This window comes from Triturus cristatus, chromosome 9, assembly GCF_964204655.1.
Source record: "Triturus cristatus chromosome 9, aTriCri1.1, whole genome shotgun sequence".
NCBI classification, from domain to species: Eukaryota; Metazoa; Chordata; class Amphibia; order Caudata; family Salamandridae; genus Triturus; species Triturus cristatus.
Window position 1 is genome coordinate 464975482 of NC_140592.1, and position 23902 is coordinate 464999383.

Below are 23902 nucleotides of genomic sequence, written 5' to 3' on the forward strand. Positions count from 1 at the left end.
ATTCAGTGCCAGTGACACTGTCCCAAAATGGCTGTGACCAGGGAAGGGAGAACTGCCATTGATACCCCAGGTATACCCTAAGTGCTTCAGCATACCAAAATCCAAGCACATCATTCTATGCAATCAAAGTTAACAAAGTTATCAAATTCTGAGTCTGAAATCCCGTTGTCGAAATCCATCCCTAAACCTTGAAGTTGTTGTTGTTCCCAGGCTTCCATTTTGAATTGTGCATGGATTCTAACCCTTTAGCTAGGTTTATTTGTTTTAGGTAAATGTCAGCCACTCATGCCTTGTACATCTTGAACCACAGACAGAGGTGAGCAAGTTTTAAGGGCCAACATTGTCTAAGGGTACAAAGTGTCCTAATGTTTATAAGAAATAATCAAAAAGGCATTGACTAAGTCTCACCACAAAACAAGCCTTTTTTAAATATTTGATAGTTGCGACTAAGCAACTATATCAAAACAGAAATTGGAATAAAACTGTGAATCACATTTTGGATATTTCAGAATTGCATTCTAAAAGGAAAGTGAGTTGTTTTTGCACTTATCAGAGCAGCATGTTTATATTAAATATTACGGTTGAAAAGGTTGCCCCTTGAGGGATATCACATTCTACTGGTTTGCTGCTGGAAGTAAAAATTGCCAATTTCACGGTTTGGGATCTCCTGTGAAGGACGAAGCCTAGCACACATTCTCCTATTGCGTCACCAATATGACAAGCTAAACTGTTTCTACTGTCAAGTCATTTGTAGAGATAGTCCTGGATAGTAGCGACCTCAAATTCAGTGCCGACAGCTGGCCGAAACCATGCATGATGGTCATTGAGAATGGAATTTAGCTAACTGAAACCTTGTAACTTCCTTCTTACTAAATGTTTGAGTCATTTAGACAATTGGGGCAGATTGGCACTTGGCCCTAGGTTTGAAAGGCTGGCTGGGTCTTTATGAGGTTTCTTCAGTAAAGGTGTTAAAACCACTTCCTTTACATGCTAATGAATGGATCCCTTGATCCAGAATTAATAATAACTAGTGTTTGGTCACGAGTCTTCTGTGAGAAGAAAGATGGATTTCAAAATTATATTGTGACCTTTATATAGGGGCAGCCGCAGCTCGTGCAAGTAAGAGCAGTGGGGCCGGGTTGGGGGGTGGGGGTGGGGGGGGGGGTTCGACAGACGACCACGAGGGTAAAGTAAATAAATAATTAATTTTCCCTCGTCATCGTTGGTGAAATACCCCACCATCCAGCCCCACCGCACCTCCGCTCTTACCTGAATGGGCTGCGGCTGTATAGGGGTAATTCTTAGGTAGTGCCATTTTGTAAAAGCTTAGTACCAGGTTTAGTGAAAATTAAGAAAAAAGTGATCCACAAAGACCACTTTCAGAGGTTTCTGAGACCGAGAGGGCAAATTCCTTATTTGTTTTTTGGGATTTCAATTGAAGGATTTCCAAGTGATAGGCAATTTGATTACTGAGATCTTGAGAAACTGTTATCGTACATCTCAAAGCTTGCTAGTGATCTTCCAGACTTATTTCTAAGCATAAGGGGATACTGACATTCTGTTACCTAATACTTTCTCATCTTTGTAATAATTAAACCATTGTGAACCTTGCATGGAGGTGACTAGCTCAGTCACTTCGAAGATCTAATTCTGAATAGAAAGCCAATGCAAGCCCTCGCCCCCTCAGAGAAAGAGGAGTATTTCTGAGGTTGACTAGAACAAGAATTTTGTATTACTAGTTGAGAAGTTTGGTCAGGAGACACAACTGGCGGCAGCCGCGGTCTGTGCGGGTAAGTGCGCTGGGTTGGGGCCGGCCCCCCTGCTCTTACCTGCACGGGCCTTGGCTGCCTGGAGGGTGAAGGGGGATACAGCTATGCTCTGATTTTGTAGCCAGTTATGCAGATTTTCTTGGCTTTAAAGAGGAGAGGGCACACATTTTAAGCTTTTTCAATTGAAGAAGTCAGCCCTTTACTGTAGCTAAAACAAGTGGGCAAGTGTAATTTCAACACTGCGACCAACATTCATCTTTTTACTAGCCTGCCACTGGCCGACCATCCTAAGGCAGTCACTGGCATCCTATGCTCAGAAATTTCCCAATTTACCTCTTAGTCAATCCACCCCTGCAAGCAAACATCTCACCCAAAACAGAGCGTATGAAATAAAACCCATCGCCGCCCGCATTTGAGGAAGGCCGTGTGAAATTTTAATTAGGGTCTCAGAATTTGCAAGATTAGTGAATTTTGAGTGACATGAAATTTGCAACATTACACAATTTTGGACTACGCAATTTCTTGTAATTTTTCCTCGCGGTAAATTGATATGAGCAGAAATGGTTTCACCGAAATACATTTGATGCCCAGTCTCAAGCCTTTTTTTACGTGATGTGCACTCTCATGAGAAAATTCCATGTGAGGTACCAACAAAGTACATTCTGAGCCATTTGCATAATTTTGTGTATTTTTTTTGTAAACTTTCTCGAAAAAATACGTGATGTTGCGAATCTTAACTTAAAAGACAGGTGACTATCTATTGTGCGCTTCAACTCTTATCTAGTCACTTTGTCCCCCAGTCGCTTGTCAGGCTTACAAAGCTCTTTTGTTCTAGTGTGGTATTGATTTTGTTTTTAACACGCAATCAGTCTTCCCGCGCGGGCAGGCGCTCCCAGGGGGCACTGCGGTGGCCTGAACACCGGGTGATGGTTGAAATCGGGAAACTATTCGGATGTGGTGCCTCCTTTCCCCTTCTGAAAACCCAAGGGAACGAGCAGGGGGACAGAATCTAACCCGGACATCTCATTCAAGGAGCCCATCCGGTGACATTTGACCCCCCCCCCCCCTCCCTCCCTCCAGACCACTCTTCTTTGTATCAGAGTACAAGGGATGGAAAGGTCTGGAAGTGAATGAACGGATGAACGGATGTCCAAATGTATCGATTAGCCACTTTCTTTTGCGAACACACAATGCAGCATCAAACAGTAGGCGGTACAAAGCATAACAGGAGCGTAAGATTGACAGGTGGAGGCACCACTCAGTGGCCACTTTATATGGTGATTAATTAAATAGTATGGCCTGGGCACTGTAATGCACAAGGTGTTGTTTACAGCTGATTACGTATTTCTACCTCCTGTATACAAGGGCATCTACGGAAGTGGTGTGCTCTGGCAAGTGGCAACACCTAACCTAATTCCTCCACGACAGTATCAAGTCAAGGAGCACGTATTTCCAGTGCTGGGAGCCTGGGACTCTTACTCACTGATAAGATAGGTCAGTGGGTTAGTGTCCCTGCTCTATAGAGCTGTGAAGGTCAGAGACTCAGATCCTGGTAGAATTTAATCCTTCAAATGGCAAATTAGTGTCACTCAACAGCAGTGCTTAATTTGAGCCGGTGGTTTCCGGTGCTCAGCACCTGCACTTAATGATCAACACCGGCACTTTTTTTGATCACCAGTTAAGGATACATTTATTTATGGTAGGCACAAGTAGATTAAGTGATTTGCTCAGAATCGCAGCCAACGCCGCGACTCAAACCTGGTTTTCCAGTAGCTCTGGCCATTACGCCACACCCTCTCCCCACTTTCATGGTTAGAAGTTGTTTCTGTTTTTGGCAGCGCTAACAGGAAAAATGGTCAGGTGCAAGCTGCCTCCTGACGAGAGCCCCGGCACTTATTAATTTTTTTTACAAATTAACCACTGCTCAACAGGGCAACAGCAACACCGGGTATGAGCCCCAGAAGTAAGTGTAGCTCAGATTAGTACCTATACAAGTGGTTAAAATGGAAACCACTGATCAGCACGTCAGCTGCTCTTCCATTTATACCACCTGGTAATCCTGGAGGAATTGCCCGATGAACTGCTTTGCTTCCTCAGTTCTCCACATTCGCATTCCCAAACTTTTGTCGATCTTTGGTACTTCGTGGTGGGGTGTTGGTTCATGTGAGGGTAGGGAGTTTGAAAATTAGGTGAACACCACACAATTCCACCAAATTCATGGAGACAGGACAAAATCGTTCACCAAGGGACCTTTTTCTGTGAGTGGTTTTCAGGAAATTCACATTTTTTCTAAATGTTTCATCATGGAGTTTTGATCCATGTCATGTGTGGACAGAATTGGATTGTGGGAAAACTATGGGGATCTTCTGAGCAGGAGGCACCAACCAGTGCAGAGCCCTCTTGCTTAACGGCAATGATCATTTTCATGATTGGAGGATAAGATTCCCATAAGGCATACTCTGTGCCTGCTGTCTGTGATCTTCCGGGTCAGATTCAAAATGTCTGTGTTGACCTACAATGCTATGCATATCGCTTGGTCTTTATAATTGCATTCTTGACTGGTGTGCCAAGGGGTAGTAGCTACCACATAAGAACCCAAAGTGGCTTATGTCTGACTTCTTCAAAGGTTCTGCATTCCTTAGGGAGCAATGTATTCTTTTTTTCTTAGTTTTTGGATTGTAAACTTATGATTACAAATAAAATGATCTGGTAGCAAATGTTGTTAATAAAATTTACAATGAAACAAGCCGTTATGAATGAAAATAGCAAAAGACAAAATGTAAAGTTTATAAGTAATAACATGAAAGGTAAAAACTTATTCTAATGAGGAAAGCAAAATTACACTTTAAATTTAAGGCAGTTCCACTAAAAAATAAAAATGAGTATCTGTGTTAGAACAGGGGGCTTCTAGTTGGCTGAGGTAGGTACCTTAGGCCAAATAGGGACCCTTGCTTCTAAGTCAGGGAAAGGAAGGACACCTTTTCAGATAGCCCCTGCTCACCCCCTCGGTAGCTTGGCATGAGCAGCCAGGCTTATCTTCAAGGCATATGTGTAAAGTATTTGCAACCACGCTCTCAGTAACACCGTGATAACACCACAAATGGACTCCACACGAGTTTCATATAAACAATTATATGTTTATATAAAAAAAAGATATAAGATGAGAGTACATGATAAAAGTACAACATATGCATATTTGTAATATTTCACCTTGCCAGTTATTAGGCCAGCAAGCACTGGTAGGTTCTTGCAGTATTAATGAGACATTCTCGATGACCTAATGCAGTCCTAATGCAATGCTATGCAGTTCGTAATGCAAATAATAAGGCACTTCATAATGCAACAACCAGGCAGTTCGTAATGCAAAAATAAGGCACTTCGGCACTGATCGCGGTGCTCTGGACGGTCTCTATGCCAGTCTTACTGACTCACGGTCAGCTACTGCCAAAACATGCTCCCAAACACTGTTATGATGGAAAACAAAGTGCGGTTCCACACTCCGGCCCTGGTACTGCCACTCCTTGGCACGGACGGGCCGCGATACGGACTTGAGCGGAGGCTCACGCTGCAAAGATGGGAAAGGCCGAAAGCGTTTCTCTCGTAGCCCGCACCCTGCCCCAGGCGGCGACACACGCATGCTCGCTGAGCATTACCTGGAGGGTGCGATCTCACTCTTCTCTCCTCGCGACTTGGGCCTCCGGTGCAACTTCGTTGACCTTGGGCAGTGGAACTCGGGCCCCCCCCCTCCCCGATGGGGATGGTTTGAGTTCTATCCCTGGCAAAAGCAGGCTCGGGCAGGCAGCACAGCTTCTCTGGGGATGCCGGTCCGGGCCGATGGCAATGACGATTGCAGCACTTCTGGTCACGCTGTCGATCGAAGCAGAGAACAAGACTGCTCCGGGACACACAGTCACAGGGCAATCCTCACTAAGGTCTCAGGCTGCACGAAGCACATGCACACAGCGTCGCTGAGACTCACTTGAGCTCCGGGAGCACACGATCACAGGGCAATCCTCACAAAGGTCTCAGGCTTTACGAAGCACACGCACACAGCATCGCTGAGACTCACTTGGACTCCGGGTGCACACAATCACAGGGCAATCCTCACGAAGGTCTCAGGCTGCACAAAGCACATGCACACAGCATCGCTGAGACTCACTTGGACTCAGGGTGCACACGATCACAGGTCAATCTTCACAAAGGTCTCAGGCTGCACAAAGCACATGCACACAGCATCGCTGAGACTCACTTGGACTCAAGGTGCACACGATCACAGGGCTGTTCTTACGAAGGTCTCAGGCTGCAAAAAGCACATGCACACTGCGTTGCTGAGACATACTTGGAAACTTTTATTCTCCTGAGTTTTCACAACAGGGAGCCAGCTCTCCTCGGGCCCTTGTGGACAAGCTATTTCAGGACACAGCACACAGCAAAGTCCTTTCAAGCAGGGGGACACAGCACACAGCAAAGTCCCTTAGCCTGTCCTTGGTTAAATCAGCAAACTGCAGGCCAGCCCCAGAACACACAGCAAAGGTCATTCCTTTCCTTCAGTCTCTTCAGTTGTTTCTTCCTCGGCAGAGGTTCCTCTTGACCACAAAGTAGTTTCAATCCTTTTCAGTCTTGATCAGTCCAAAGTCCAGGGGTTTCAGCTCTCACAGTTATACCCCTAAATGTTTTTGAAGTCTTTGTGTTCAGGGGCCACTGATCTCTGTCCAACCAGTTCTGGGTGCCTCCCTGCCAGTGACACCTTCTTCCTTTCATAGTGGGGGTCCGGGTCCTCAATCAATCAGCAGGAGATGGAGCCATTGTTTTATGACAGCAGTCCAGGCCTCTTCACCTCCAGGGGCTACTCCTCCCCCTACACTGCAGATGCAGGTCAGCCTGTTGCTGTCTCACCTCCTCCCCTGGGTCAGGACATTTCCCAGATCCTATCACTTTCAAATCCAGACAGTCAATCCACAACCAGGCAGAGACACACAGACGTGTTAGAACACAAAAAAACAGTCACTTCCAAAAGTGTGGTTTCTAAACACTCAATGCAAAAACCACCTTAAAAAAAAGATGCGTTATTAAATTGTGAGTTCAGGCACACTAAACTTCACCTCTCCATCTTAAGCCTATGGGAAGATAGACTGGAAACATATTATACAGCCTCCCCCATTCTGTCCTATGGGCAAGATGGCCTTGCAACAGTGGAAAACGAAATGGAGAATATTTCACTCTCAGGACATGGTACACACCTTAGTACATGTAACTGCACCATGCCCAGGGGGGTACCTTGGGCCTACCATAGGGGTGTCTGATGTCCATAAAAAGGGAAGGGTAAGGTCTGGCAAGTGGGTGCTCTTTCAGGACAGCAAGGCAGTTAAACAAACTGCGCGCAGGCACTGCAGTGGCAGGCCTGAGATCTCTCTTTAAGGCTACTGGTGTGGATGGCACAATTAGTGCTGCAGGCCCACTAGTAGCATTTGTATTACCAGCCCTGGCACACATAGTGCACTTTACTAGGGACTTTACTAGTAAAACAAATATACCAATTATGGACAACCAATTACCATTACACTTTGCACTTTGGCTCTGATCAGCAGTGGCAAAGTGCCCAAAGCATCTAAGTTGGCAACACCATGTCAGAAAAAAGGACTAGGGGGAAGGCAAAAAGTTTAGGGAACTTTAGCCAAAAAGGGCCAAATCCAACAATATGGAATACTGACTTAAAGTACTTTGAATATTTGCATATAGCATTAACAAGAAAAAGTCGAATTATAGTAATCGTAAAAGCAATTTGTTGTCATTTAGGGCACCAGAGCTGTGGAAATCACTCCCAAGTGTCCTTCTATCCACTGTGTTTTTCACTTTGTACCCCACTACGGGCCACATTTTATAATTCGTCTTTCTTACTGTAAACCCTGTTGACACCTCATAATGTGAAGGGGTGGTGGGTAAATATGCAAAAAATAAAATAATTATGATTCTATGCATCTCCTTTTCTGTCACTTTAATACTGGCAATAATCATGAGCCCCTGAGCGATCTGACTACAGGACAGGCTGGTTCAATGTTGAAATGTAACTCACTACTATTATCATTCGTCCCCCAAAGTACATGGATTAGCCTGATTCTAACATGGCTGCTAGACAGAATACAGAAGCACTCACAGGTGGCAGAGCTTAAACCATTCAATTAATTTAACAATGCCTATTGTACTGTTTGTTGTAGGTTTCTCTGTGGAATGACTGCAGACAATCACACCATCAACCTACAGGTCAAGACAGAGCCCTCGAGTCCGCCTCTGCAGATGGAGACGAGCGGCTATTTCAGCCCAAGTGGGATGTCGGACACAAGCAGCAGCTATGGCCTGTCCATCGGAGGCCAATCCCAGGGCCTGGACTCGCCAACTACCCTCCTGGGCTTCTCCGACTCAGGAGACAAGCAGTTCGCGGACAGCCCCACATCGATGGAGGAGGAGTCAGCCATGCAGTGCATGCTCAGCTCACTGCCCAAGCGGCTGTGCCTCGTGTGTGGAGATACAGCATCCGGCTATCATTATGGGGTCGCCTCCTGCGAAGCATGCAAGGCTTTTTTCAAGCGAACCATTCAAGGTAAGGCCCGGATTCCTCTGATGCATAGGGCGGTGGTGGTTTGATTCCTCTATAAGTTCCCAGCTTTCAGTGGAAAGTTAGAGTGGCCTTCAGCAAGTTAAGCAATTAACCCCCTAGACCTCCTCTTAAATCAGTGTTATATTCAGCAGAAATCAATGACAGCAATGTCTGTAAACCGCCAAGTAGAGGCAACCAATCTGAAGTCTCAGAGCGGCTGTAGAAGCAAGAAGGGGAGCCAATGGGTGACGTGGGGATGGATGAAACAGTATCAGGGGAGGGGAAAGGTCAACGGAAACATTGGGGATGGGTAAATGGGTAAAAAAGGCAGTGGAACAATAAAATTAGCAAGAGGGTATATTTATTTTGTATGGGCTAAATGAACATTCTCCTTAAAGCTTCTATAAGAGGGCGTGTTAGTGGCAGATGGGTGTGCATTGATGCCCATTTAAATCTGGCTAGAAACATGAATTTTCTCAGCTACTGTCTGGGCTGTGCCCCAGCAAAATGTCAAAAGGTAGCCGGTCTTGACGGGCAGCATTGTAGCACCACCAGGTGGTATAGAGGGTTAGGCATGCCCGCAGGGTGGGATTATGCCCACCACTGCACTACGCAAGAGATGGATTTTGGAATTCTCCAGGAGAGGGCAGTAGAGAGAATTAGGCATTGTAAAGTAGTGGGATTGCCCCAAAGGGTTCAACCTGAAGTTATTGTTTTTTGCTGAGCCGAGGACCAGTCACATCAGTGAAGCGAGTGGAAACAAATGAATTAAACAATCAACAGTCCTTTCCAGTTGAAGCGCTTACATTGTTCTCTTCAGGCATAATGTGTGCCCATACATCCCCTCTAATGCTCTTGCTGGTACAAGATTTCTGTCATCTCCTGATAAGACCCTGGTGACTTCACATCCCATCACGTCCTTGTCGCTAAAGAAAACAAGCACTCGCAAAGCCCGTAGGTCCGGCAGTGGCAGCCTGCCTTTTGACTTTGTCACAGAGTGCTTTGTTTTGTCCCAGTTTTTGCAAGATGCTTTTGTTGGGTCCTTATCAATCAAAAAAGGAATGGCTAAAACCAAAATATTTTTTAGTCTCAAATACCACATATTGACATAGTAGTCCCTGGCACTGAAGGAAGGAACGACTTTGTGATTAGAAGATCTTCTTGTGAAAGGGCAGAACACTGTCACACAGAATGAACTTAGCCAATGGCTGAAGTTTGCTCACCCACTGTCCCATACTGTATTCTGTAGAAAAATGTGAATGACATAATAACAGACCAGTGGATGAAGAACTGGCTGAAAGCCCCTATATATTTCAGTTTCTGTTTACAATTTATGCATCGTATGGCTTCTCAACGAAAGGTTAACCAGTGCCAACAAACAATCTACAAGACAGAAATTCTGCAGAAAGTCATTAAAAGGGCCAAGCCGTTATTGTTTTGTAAAGCCCACTTCATTAAGCCAGTGACCATCCAATGTAGAAGAGAATTCCTGGGTTTGGATGCCAAGGACTGAAAAGGGCTTCCGTCCTGCCTGCATTTCCCATCCTGGGTAAAAGGGCCAGTCTTTGGTTGGAGGGCTTCAGAGCACTAGTTGGAATATAGGTCTGAATCAGGTGTTCAAGTAAAATGGCACCAGTGTTAGCGAAGGCTCGAAAAGTTAAGCAGGGGGCCTTAAATTTGATTGTCTATTGTACTGGAAACATGTGAAAGTATGACAGGTGAGAAGAGACCGCCTGATGTTTGGGGTATGCAGAAGCAGGCATGCTGCTGCATTCTGTATTATTTTCAGACATTTTCTTAAAGTCAGAGAGATTGCTACGACCAACTTTGTCAGTCTAGACAGGATGAAATAGTAGCTTGGACCAAGGCTTTTTGGTGGGAGACTGGAGGGCCCATAATACATTTTTGAAGCTCCTGAGGGGACCATGATAGCAGGAAGACAGCTTTTAATCTGGAGTTGTACGGTTAATTTGTCACCATCTAAACTGGCCAGATTTGTTACCACCAGCTTTAGGGCAGGAAAAGAGCCTAAAATATCCAGTCTCCAAGTAGGGGGTCCAGAGAAGGGGCTGGTTCCCTAATACCATCACTTCTGTCTTTCCGCTGTAAGGATTTAGGCAGCAAAGTTCTATCCAGCTGGCCACATCAGATAGGCAGTTCCATAACTGCTCCGAGGTATTTCCCTTCTATGGCAACAGCGAAATTACGAGTTGGGTTTCATCCGCGTAAGTGATCAAGGTAAAGCCAAATGATTCCACAATGGCAGCTGGGGGGATACGTAAATATTGAAAAGGGTTGGACTAAAGGAAAAACACAGAGACAACCCACAAGGAACTGTCAAAGTGGAAGAGCAGAATGGATTTTCATAAACTTGAAAACATATCCCCTTAACCCCTTGTGTGCCCATGACGAGCTGGACTCGTCATGGGCCGCGGTTGCGCTGTGCCCATGACGAGTCCAGCTCATCATAAACCCCGCCCGCTAATGTAACGGCCGGCACAGGGCGGGGAAAGGGCGTGGCACACAAGGGGTTAAAAAAGGGGTCATGTCACTCCAGGGCCTTGTTGTTAATCTCACAGCCCATGAGTCTCCATAATAACAAATTATGAGACACTGTGTCACATGCAGAGCTCAAATTGAGCAAGATGATTGCTGCCAAGTTGCCTTGATCAAAGGTTCATTCTAAGTTCTTCGGAAACTGCTGGCAAAGCAGACTCCTTACTATGATGAGGGTGGAGACCCAACGCAGAAGAGTGGAGCCGATTGTGAGATTCAAGGTAAGCAGAGAGTTGTCAATTGATATGTTTTTTCTAAAATCTGCATGTTTCCATGTAAGGGGGACCTCTGCCATTGAGATTGAATGATTAAGGAGAATGGTCAGAGATGCATAGATGAAAGACGCACCCTTATTATAAATAAAATGGAGTGGAGAGGGGTCTAAAGGGGAGTCTGAATTAACCGTGTCGGCCAAAACCTAATTATCCTCCAGCTGAACAGAACTAAAGGGCGACAGGCAAGGACCCAATCGATTAGGAGGATCAGAGATGCCTGGAGCTGTTATATACCGAGCATCAGCGGGAAAGCGGAATAGATGTCACCAATTTCTTTGGAGAAGTGTGCCAGTTCATTGCATTTATTGGTGGTAGTAGTGATCACAGTGGTTTCGGAGGTAGGGACTAACATCAATGTAACAACTGTAAAAATTTCACTGGGCTAGCTGGATGCCTCAAGATTTAAAGCATAGAGCGTAGAATGAGAAATCCTGAAGACTTTGCTATAAAGTGTAATTCCTTCCTTGTATTTCCTTTTATAAATAGGGTCATCATTTTTTGCCACGCCCATTCTAACACTTTACACTTCTTCTTAAGAGTCAAAAGAAGGGAGCTAAAACAGGGTGCTAGCAGTTTAGTGGTTGTCCTGGATCAGGCCATGGAAGAGTTCCTCTACACGGAACTTTGCGAAGTGTTCCAAAAACGTAGCCACCTACGCTGGGTTCTGCAAGTGGTGGAGGGCATTAGGTTTGTGCTAATGTTTAGTGCCAGGTGTTTGTTCCACACTGACTGGAAAATCAGCGCCAATGGCACCATGAGCAGCATAAGAGGGTGCTGCTTCTTTCTGCTGCTTGAGTAGATTTTCTACTTGAGCGGCAGATTCCTTCACACAAACGGATGATTTCTCAATGCGAGCAGTCGCGTTCATTTGCAACCGCCCGCGTTGAGAAATCTCACTGGAAGGTGGTCGAGCATTGGATCTTCCTTGCTTGCGCTCGCCAACTTAACGTTGATGAGAGTGAGCGAAGAAAAAAACTCCACTCCACTTCGTGGTGCCGATTATTTCGGAACTCTGCATGCTCCGCAGAGTGCGGAAAACTCCACAATCTCTGTGAATGGAGCAGAGTTCAATGCCCAGGCCTATCCTGGATATAGTTGTAAAACAAGTCAACTTATCCAAAGGAGCAGAAATGTAAGCCTTCACTGCAGAGTTCCCCTGCTCTATAGTAGTATTAAGGTGCGGCCCGAAGCTGAGATTCAAATACTGGTTACTAGAGTCTATCTCCCAGATAGTACTCCTTCCCAACTGCAAACCTATACAAAATCCCTGATATACTTTTTTACGTGTGGTTTTGACGGCTGTCAATCAGACCTATTGCTAACAATGCGTATAGAGATTGAGGGGCTGTACAAGAATATGGGCTTTCAAACACACAGCACAATAAATGCTAAATATAACCAACTGAAGCATGCCATGCACGCAGAGGCTATTGAATTAGAAGCTCTACCAAATTTGCTCGAGTGTCATGTATTACAGGACCCGTTGTGTGGGGTGGCAGTCTCCTCCGCATATAAAATAATAATAAACAATATTCTGACAAACTGAAAACTCTACAGCAGTGGGGGGAAGGGCATGTAGGGGCCCTTGAAGATGTGGACTGGGACAGCGCTCTGATGCATCCTCGTGTAGCGGCTATCAGAGCACAGTTCCACTGATTTCAATATATAATCCTCCATAGTACGTTACACTGTAGGGCTAAGTTATTAAAAATTGTTAAAGCCCAAACCCCTGTGTGCCTGAGATGTAACAATATCAAAGGCTACTTCTTTCACACATTATTAGGTTACCCCAGGATTCATACTTATTGGTTTATGATCCTGAAAATGCTGAGCAATGTCCTAGAAAGCACAATTCTGTATAATCCCCAATTTTCACTGCTGGGTGTCCCAGGAGATATAGACCTTCCACAGGCAGAATTACTGTTTTTTCCACTGGGCTTGGTGGCGGTAAAAAGGGATATTGAACAATTAGGAGGGTTTCTGGTATTGACGGCTAATGAAAAATGGCCACTGGGAATGGATGTATATGTGGGAGCCAAGAGAGTGGTGTATACGAATAGAGGTTGTCTCAATACATTTCAGAAAGTATGGGGATGATGGTTAGAATTCTATGGACCTGACTCTGGACCTATGGATACCCTCTGCGTCAGGCTTCAGACACTGTGTAGATATGGCCCTGAAGCCTAGATCCACATAGAAACTCTAGGGGTCACTGGAGTGGTTGGATCCCAGAGAGAAGATTATGAACAGACAGGGTGTGGATGGTTGGCCTCCCAGCGATGCCCCCGTATGACCATTCAGTAAATAACATTGCACATTGTATTCATCAATCAATATGCCAATATGTGCTACATGAGAATGTATATGTCTTGCAACCTGATCATTGTTTGTATAAAAAATCCTAGATAAAAACTTATCCGTACAGAAAGCTTTAGTCTTTGGCTTTCTTTAACGAGCCTCTTTCAGCGACTGGCTTGAGACTTTGCTTTTCACATCTTGGTTCAGCCTAATGGAGTTTTCTTCTCTCACCAAATGCTATTAGCTGTGTGGGTGTTTCCTCCGCCCTACTCCAGTGCTTGCATTGAACTGCATGTAGGAATATTTGCCCACTATAGCCCTCTCTGACTGCTCCTGCTGGCTCCCTCTCGAGTGTCTCATTTTAATGTGCTATTAATGCATGCAAGAGGCCAATACTAACAAGTCACAAAATGCAATGCAGCAAGACAATGTGCTGCGGTGTGTTACACGGCAGAGAGAAGGTAGGGATGTGCCGTATCTACTAAGGTGTGGAGCATTCCTGCTTTCTCCCTGCGCTGGTTTAATATGTAGCGTCCTCCCCAACCGGGTAGCATGTCAATGAAGCACGCCACACACGGAGCTCAGTATTACACCTCTTTATTCTCTAGAGTGTAACCGTTAACTGACACGTACTGCGTTATGAATTTTTATCAACCACACCCAATCAATTATGACACTAGACTAAGGAGTCCATTAGGGACCAGAGGGGTCCCGCGCTCTATAATACGTAAGACACTACAGAGCACTGAGTACAGCCTAGCGCCAACACAGGCACCATCGTGCTATGGTGCAAGGGTACCTGTGTTACAGCCAAGATCGTTTTTACAGAGGAAGGGACACCTTCCTGCACAAACACAATCCTCTTAGGTTTTTTCCGCTTTCTATGTGTGCTGCAGAGTGCATCACATGTAGAAAGAGGAAAATAATATTGATTATTAAACATATTTTTCCTCATTACGCCAACACTGATGGTCTTTTCAGCTTATTCTGCCTTAATGATGAGAACTCTTAAGAGGTTGGGTAGTTCTAACCACTTTCTGCTGGAGGGGACATGTGTCAGACCTGGCATCTTTTGGCGTGGTCTCCCCCATCTTTTTGCTTTTGGGTTCTTGTTTTTGACTGTGTGCTGGACTACGTTTTTGCTGGTGTTTGGACTCTGAGCACACTGCTGACCAGTGCTAAAGTGCATGTGCTCTCTGTCTAAAATGTAATGCCATTTGGTTTCTTCATGATTAGCATATTTGATTTACTAGTAAGTCCCTCGTACAGTGCACTACATGTGCCCAGGGCTTGTTGACCTAATGCTACCAGTGGGTCTGCAGCAATGATTGCATCACCCACATGAGTAGCCCTCCAAATATGAATCCGGCCTTTCACTGCAGAGCCTGGGACCCTGTTTTTGACTGCCATCTCGACTTGGCAAGTGCACCTACTTGATGGGTCCAAACCTTCCCTTTCACTTCATGTAAGGCACCCCTAAGGCAGGCCCTAGGTAGCCCCAGGGGCCAGGTGCTGTGCATTTAAAAGTGGTACTTGTACTTTTAATTTTTACATGTCCTGGTAGTGAAAACTCACTAAATGCACTTTACACTACAGGAAGGATTATCTCTCCCATAGGTTAGCATTGAAGCTGCCCTGTAGCATTTTACACGAGTATCTTTCAATTGGGAGCTGATAGATTGTGTGTGGACTCACAATTTAAAAACACATTTTTAGTGAAACTGGTTTTTAAATTGCAGGTCTGAAAATGCCAGTTTTAGAAACTTGCCATTTTCTTACTTTAACCATTTGGTGCCTCTGCCTGTTGCTAGATTACACGTCTGGGTTGGATGACAGTTTGGCTTTGTAAATTCACTCGACTGTCACTCATAAAGGGAGCGGAGGTGTGGCTGGCATATCCAGATGGCCCATCATCAAGCTGATGGGTCTTCCTGAGCTAGAGTGGTGGGAGAAGTTGACATTTGCACCTGAGTAGGGCTGTGCCTGTCCCCACACAAAGAACTGCATACCCCTGCTGTAGTGTGTCTGGAGTCAGGGCCAGGAAGGGCAGGGTCTTGTGCACTACAAAGACCCTTCTTTGAAGTCTCCCTACTTCAAATGCCAAAATGGGCATAAGTACTGGACCTCTGACACCATAACAGTAGAAACACGTCTGGAGTGAGGACATTCTGGCAGTAAGAAGAGCTTTTGGACTGCCAGGAGGGACTGGCACTTTGCTGATTGCTTTGCTGTGTTGGCCTACTGTCTGCTGCTTCTTTTCTGGGAGTGAGAGGGCTAGACTTTGCTCTCTGCATCCTGCTTTCTAAAGTTTCTCCAAGGGCTTAAGTTGAGCTTGCCTCCCCTTGCAAGTCTCGGGGCCATCAAATACCTCACCTGCATCTTCCTACCAGCACCTGGGCGTCTCTGCTGTGAGTCCTGAACTGCCAAGTGGTGCCAAACCCAGTCCTGGACCCTTGGAGGTGATTCTGGTGCTGCAACCAAGAAATTGATGCATTAACTCAAAGCGTCACTATGGAATTGGCGCATCAATGCGAAATCGATGCATCGCCTATGCCTGCACCGAAGCCGTGGTCCCCACTAGCTGAGTGCACAATGCAGCAACCGTGACATACAATGCGTGCTCTGACTGTGCTGCAGTGCCTCCGAAGTACCACTGCTGATGGAATCTCGAGCACCACTTTACCGAAGTCTGTGACGCACAGCTCTGACTCCGACACAGCACCTGCAGCCCGGTGGTTCGACATCTACTCCGTGGATTTGATGCACTGCGCTGTGACCTCAACGCATCATCAACACTACGTTGGCTTCAGGACCCAAGGTCTCGCACCTGCAACAGACACATCACTTCCCCTGTGCCCCACATCGTCTGCAGGCGTGAGCAGCTCAACAAAACTTTGCTAAAGCGACGCCTGGCCTCTTTTGCGCAACGCATCGTCCCCAAGCACCAATGACCTGCATAGCAGTAGGTAACCGACGCATCACCTGCTTTCATGATGCCTCACCTGCTCTGCGCATCATACTGTCTTTTACTTTGTGACACATCCAAGGCACAGAACTGGAGTCTATGCGACTCCTGTAACCAGCCTGTGCTCCATCATGGTTGGACTCAACTTGTGGATTTTTCTCGGTCAAGCACAACCACATAGTCCCATTTGGAGTTATTGTTTTCTAAGCGCTATAACTGCATTTATTATTGAAGGATTCATGTTTTGAATTATGTATGCTGGATTTTTATTGTTTGGGTCTTGTTTTACTCAGATAAATATTGGTTACTTTTCTAAACTGGTGTGGAGTTCTTTTGTGGTGTTTTCACTGAGTTACTGTGTGTCTGTGTATGCACAAGTACTTTACACATTGCCTCTTTAGTTTAGCTTGAGAGCTCTGGGCCAAGCTACCCGAGGGTGAGCACACATGAACTTCGTGTGCACTAAACTTACTCTGACTAGAATGTGGATTCCTAATTGGACATGGTGCACACCACTGCCAACTAGAGACCCCATTTCTAACAGTCTTCCACCAGACAAAAACAGTAGTACTCAACTACAGTCACAATGAGATAAGTGCCATTGTCAAGGCATTCAAAGAAGTCAACTACACGTTTCTCCCAGACATGTTTTAGAACATCCAACATATTCAAAGGAAGCTAGGTTGCTTTTGAAGATAGAAAGTTACATAAATGACAAGTCTGGAGCTCCCTTTCAACTTGCTCACCCAGATAAGGAAACCAAACACCGTCTCCTATTGCTCGCTTAGTGGTGACCATTCCAGGATGTCCCTCATGCGCCACTTCAATGACTTATCATCTGAGACATTCAGGAATGACAATTCTTGACCCAAGTAAGATAGTCCTTTCTTGTGTAACTGACAGTTCATCAAACACATTCTTGAATTTCTGATATTCAGTGTCGGTCTCAAGAGGTCGAGCATGCGTACTCCAGGATTGATGCATAATAATGTCTTTGAGTATGAGCATATTTCTATCTGCATAGGTAGCAGCACTTATTTGCTCCACAGATATGCTGCAGGGGTACTGGATCTTGCATTGAAATTAACCTAAACCTCAGTCACTTTAGAAGGGGTACCCTGATACTGTAGGGGTACCCGAGTAAACTAGTTGGCAGGGTTTTGATCGTTTATCTGGCCGGTGCAGAAAAGTGTAGTCATACTCTTGAAATCTTAACCACACCTCTCAGTGCAAAGGAACATCTTGGCCTTTGGATTGCCAAAAATATTAAGTGCTTGGTAATCAGTAACAAACATAAAATGTTTTCCATATAGAAACATTTGAAAGTGCTCACAAGCCCACACAACAGCAATGCTTTCTTTTCCAAGCTGAGAATAAGCTTGTTCAGTCTGTGACAAGCTCTGGCTAGCATACGTTCCAATGCGCCATCGCTTATCTACATGCCCGCTATGTTGAGCAAGAATCGCACTCAAACCTACTAGGCTGGCATCCACAACAATCTCTGTATGCAATTTAGGATCAAAGTAAGCCATTTCAGTAGCAGTTTCAATTACATGTTTGATTGTCTTGAAACGTAGAACACACTCCTGTGACCATTGAAATGAAACATTCCGTTTCATCACGTCTCTCAATGGGGCACTCACTGTTGCAAAGTCACGGATGTACCTGGAGCAGTAACTGGCCATCCAAAGAAAAGTATGTAACATGGTTACTTCTTGTGGCGGAGAAGTGGATGACAAAATATGAACTTTGGCTGGCTCTGGAGTCATCCCTCCATCGGAGAAAATGAGCCCAAATAATGTTTTATCTTGTTTTGTGAAACTCACACTTTTCAGCATCTGCAAGTAGACGGCACACTTGAGTAAAGGCTCGATCATGTTCCTTCTGTGTGGCAACAAAGACTTCTATATCATCATTAGAATTAAAAGCATGCGTGACAGACTATATAATGCAATAAATGACATCTTGAAAACGTTCGGCAGCTGAAGACACCCCTAAACTCAATCTTTTGTATCTGAACAAACGAACATGTGTTGAAAAGACAGTAAGGTACCTGCAGTTTTCTTCTAATTCGAGCTGATTATACCCTTTGTTCAGATCAAGGTGCAAAAAGACTTTGGCACCATTCAACTAGGTAATCATATAGGCAATGTGCGGACCTGGATGTCGTTCATCGCATTATGCAGCCTCTCACACATGCTTTCAATGCTAGTGTTTGGGGCCACATGGAAAGAACATGATAGAGCCCTTACTCAAGTCTGCTGACTACTTGCTGATGCAAGTTTTACTTTGAATGCTGAAAAGTGTAAGCTTCACAAAACAAAATGAAAATTATTTTGGCACATTTCCTCTTATGGAGGCGATGACTTCAGATACAGCCAGATTTCAGGCTTTGTCGGCCACCTCTCCTCTACCACCAGCTATAACCATGTTGCGCTCTTTTGCCCTTATTAACTTCTGATCACAGAGATATTTTGTTCTTTGCTGTCGCTGTTTGTAGCGCATTCTGTATCTGGTTATCACTGCCTTTAGCATTATCGTACTGTATGAATGAGGGCTCTGTGTTAGGTTGTGACATCGTACCTGATAGCTCAGTCATATTAGCAATTTTTTGACCGATAATACATAATTTTTTTTGTAGGGCCTTCACTTTCTTCGAAAGTCTTGCACTGGCTGGAGTTGCCCTCTGACTCCACATAAGCCAACCGTCGATTATCACTTTGACTGAGGAACACGTGGCCCGCACATGCAGTTTGTTGGACCTCGGCAAACTCTCTAGGAGAGCACTCTTGACTCTGCCATTTACAGGGTTTATGTATCCCTTCTCTCGTCATAAGTTGTAGCACCCTCCCCGGTGCAGTAGCATGTAAAAGAATCATGCCACACAAGGAGCTCAATATTACACGTCTGTATTCTCTAGAGTGTAACCCTTAACTGGCATGTACTGTGTCATGATTTTTTATTTACCAAACCTAATCACTTACATCACTAGACTACGGAGTCCGTTAGGGGCCAGAGGGGTCCCGCACTCTATACAAGACAAGACACTACAGTGCAGTGAGTTCAGACTAGCTCCAATACAGGAACCCTTTTACCATGGCGCAAGGGGGCCTGCTTTACAGCCAGGATCGTTTTTACAAAGGAAGGGGCACCTTCCTACACCAACACAATCCTCTTAGGCTTTTTTCCCTTTCCTATGTGTGCTGCAGAATGCATCACACATAGAAAGAGGTAAAAAACGAGGAAAAATAAACATATCTCTTCTTATGATGCCTCACCTGGGAAGGCTTGTCATGTTGACTTATTCCCAGGTTTAAAAGTCTTAGTAAATCTGGGGAAGCACCAAAATTGATGGATGGATGTGTGGGAACACTCCTACTCCACGCATGGGATGCCTTCCTGGGGCAGAGTAACACAAGGCAGTGAATTGATTTAATAAGCCATGTGGAGCTGAGCAAGGTGGTATTGCGTGTCTTAGTAAATCTCAGAGAAGCCCTTTCATTGTCTTGCACCATCTTGCATGACACAATGGCAACGCAAGGGCCCTAATCTCTTTGCCGAAACGTGTCATTTACTGTGCTCAAAAGTGACAACAGAATTGCTCAACTGGACCAGGAAGGGGTGCCATTTTGGGCCAGGGAGGTTTCTGGCACTGCAACACTTCTAATATTTGTTAGTTTCCTCACATCAGCTCCCCCATGCTTATCCAGCTCTGAGGTCTGGGCTCCTGGTACATCTCGGGGAACAATGCAGTCGGACAGGCGCATGACAGCAGGGCCAGGGGTTACAGCTACATGATTAAATGCCTATTGATTAGTCTTCATAACTAACTATCCCTGCGGAGCCTGACGCTTAAAGCAACAGTACCACACAGAGAGACACTTCCTAGAAACACTGTCAATGGCGGAAACAAAACCGACACAACTGCACAAATCCATGCCTGCATTACATCAACGCTCCCTGGCTGCACTATTTTGTGAATGACTGCTAATTAAAGCCTGCAGCACCAATAGTTAAAAAAATTTGCTGTATTTGACTCAGCCTGGCCTATATATTTTAGCATGCAATTTATAATTGAATGCTGACTTGCAAGTCTGGTTACGATTTAAACTACGGCAGTGCTACGACACTTTCGATATTTAATTCATAAAAACAGCTGCAGCACTCCATATGTTTGTGTTCTCCAAATGGACATCTCATCACTTTGACGCTCATTTAGAGGAGGTAAAGACTGTGGCAGGAATAGCATGATTGACGTAATTGTGTATCTATGCATACATAAAAAAAGGAGCGGGGGGACTAACCAGGTTAGGCAGTATGCAAGGGAAATCATGATGTGTGCCATCACAGTGCATGATGTCAAGACGCGTGACATTGCATGTGACATCACAGCAAGTGCCTGTAATAAAGTACTTTGAGCCAGAGATATTTGTAGGTTCTTCAGTTTTATTGCAAGTAAAAGATCCCATCCACCAGGAGCTCCTGTAAGCATCCAAGGCTGGCTTCAACTGCTTCTCTCCCTCACATCATTCCAAACCCATCAATCATAAACATTCCTTTTCCCCTGGCATTCTACGATGCCACACATCCCCTTCCTTTACAAAGAAAAATGTATGAATTACACCAGTAGTGCAAACCTATATACAACATAACAATGTTCAAAACCTATTTAACAAAATCTTTTAGAAACATGGGAGGCTTGGAAACCCTGGATGATTTGCGAATGCCTCGGGGAGCTCTGCTTGCATCATCACAATCGGACAACTTTTCCCTAAACAACATATCTTTCCTTACCACCACCACCCTGTTCAAATTCCAAATGCGGTGGTCAGCAGTTTTTATAGCATTACTGAACACTTTTATTACTGTAATGGGTTTCAAAAATCGTTCTCCAGATCTCTTTTTGACTGGGTTCTTTATGAGAACCCAATCCCCCACTTTCACAGCTGTCCTCTTCACAGATTTCCTCACATCAAAATTCTCTTTCCTAGATACAATTTTTCCTGATTCTTTCACCCTCCAATTAGACTTATCATTTTTAGTGATTAACCCAGGTTGCATATTATTTACCCACGGGGGAGCTACCAGAGTATTGGGACATCTGGCCCTGAATAGTTCAAAAGACGTCCTATTCGTGACAGAGTGCGGCGATACCCTGTAAGCCTCAACCTTATCCCAAATTAGATTACGCCAATCCAGACCACTTGACCTTGCCATGTTAATAGTTTCTTTTAGTACACGGTTGAACCTCTCAACCATGCCATTGGTTTCTGGGTGATACAATGACGATTTTTTGTGCTTGATACCATGCTTTCCAAAAAACGTTTGCATTTCTCTGGATACAAATTGCACCCCATTATCAGTTAAAATATTAGAAGGTATTCCTTCCCTAGAGAAAATTTTCTTTAAGAAGCCTATCACATGTTTGGTTTCAACCCCTCTTGAAATTCCTATTTCAGGCCACCTTGAGTAAAAATCAATTAACACAAAAACATACCAGTCAGTACCCGATGACTGTATGGGGCCCAAAATGTCTAAACCCACTTCTTTCCAAGGGGCATCAGGTCTTTCCCTTATCACCATGGGTTGTGTCTTGGGTTTTGCTACCCTCTCACTCAGGGCACATTCCACACATTCTCTTATTTTCCTTTCAACCTGAATATCCATCCCTGGCCTTGAGACGAAGTCTCTCTTTTGTCTTAGAAATACCCTGATCTGTAACGTGTGCAAGTGATATGAGATCTACTCTAATGTTACTTGGGGGAATGAGCCTCAAACCCCTGAAAAGTAGACCATCACTTCCGACAACTGGTCTCTAACATGCCCAAATTTCTCCAATTCTACATCATCTCTATGTTTTTTTTCCCACCCACTGTTAATGGCTTCTAAAACCTTTACTAATACTTGGTCTTGAAGAGCTTCTTTTTCCATCTGTCCTTATCAATAGTGGAATCTTCCACCAGACAAACCATTTCGTCGTCTCGTTCACACTCATCGTCCAAGTTGTCGTCAGCTTTTCCAACCAGTCTGGACAAAGCATCAGCTACCTTGTTTTCCACCCCAGGTAGATACTTTACATCAAAATTGTAATCTTGAAGCCCGACCACCCATCTTGTGATTCTACCTGAAACAGCATCGATCCCTTTGTTCTTGAAAATTTCCACCAAAGGTTTATGATCAGACCTGACTTCAAAAGTAGCACCCCATAAGACATTTTTTAACTTGTTTATTGCCCAATATACCGCCAAAGCTTCTCTCTCTATTACAGAGTAGCGAAACTCAGCATCTCGCAAACTCCTGGATAAGAAAAGAATGACTTGCTCTTGGGACTGATCCTTTTGAATTAGAACTGCTCCTAGTCCCTTCAAACTTGCATCTGTGATCAAAATGGGCTTTTTCTTGGGGTCAAAACTGCACAGTTTGGGAGCGGATTTCAACTTTTCTTTAAGGTTACAAAATTCTTGCTCACATTCAGCATACCACAAAAATTCGCAACCTTTGCATAATAAAGCTCTCATGTGCACACAACATGAAGCAAAACCCTTAATAAACTTATTATAGTACTCGGCCATACCCAAAAAACTCATAAGTTCTTCTCTATTCGTAGGTGCAGCTAGATTCTGTATTGCATTAATCAAACTTTCCTTTGGTAACACCCCTCCTTGAGAGATGGTGTACCCAAAATATGCAATTGAGCTTTTCCTGAACTTACACTTTTCAATCTTAACTGTAAGGTTAAAGTCTTGCAATCTGTCCAACACCCTGTATAACCTGTCATCGTGTTCTTTTGTGTCACCTCCAAAAATCAATATATCATCTTGGTAAATCTTTACACCTGTTAAACCCTTTAAAACCTTCTCCAGTGCCCTTTGGAAAACTGAGGCTGCTGATACCAGCCCAAAAGGAAGTCTAGCAAACCTGAACGTGCCAAAAGGAGTGACAAACGCCGTTAGATCTTTAGAATCATCATCTAATCTAATCTGGTGGTATGCTGACCGTAAATCAATGGTACTGAATACTTTTGCACCTTTCAAGAACATCAACATGTCGTTTATCTTTGGTAGAGGGTATCGGTCAATGACTACACTCCTATTTAATTCGCGAAGGTCCACACACAAACGAAGGGACCCATCACCTTTCTTGGCTGCGACAACCGGAGCAACCCACTGAGTGGCCTCAACGTCATCAATTACTCCTTCATCCTTGAGTCGCTCCAATTCTACTTTGACCAGATCTCTAACTGCAACAGGTACATTTCTAACTTTACAGCAAATGGGTTTAGCATTGTCAATCATTCTAATATGATGAAAGTACCCTTTGAGGCAACCCAATTTACTTGAAAATACATTTGGAAATCTGTTCCTCAAAATATCTGAAAACTCCTTGTTAGTAGAGTCTTGAGCCACAGATACCGACTTAGACACAAAACTTTCTTTTAAAATAA

At 44.5% G+C, this 23902-nt stretch overlaps 1 protein-coding gene across 3 annotated transcripts in view; it reads left to right on the forward strand.

Annotated features, from left to right (window-relative positions):
- The window catches only part of LOC146798149 (estrogen-related receptor gamma-like), a 185873-nt gene that overhangs the window by 52548 nt on the left and 109423 nt on the right, over positions 1-23902 (forward strand). For all 3 annotated transcript variants that reach the window (XM_085627939.1, XM_085627936.1, XM_085627937.1), the window contains exon 2: positions 7985-8367. In XM_085627939.1, the coding sequence (XP_085484065.1) occupies positions 7985-8367 (383 nt within the window). The remainder of the gene's footprint in view (positions 1-7984; positions 8368-23902) is intronic.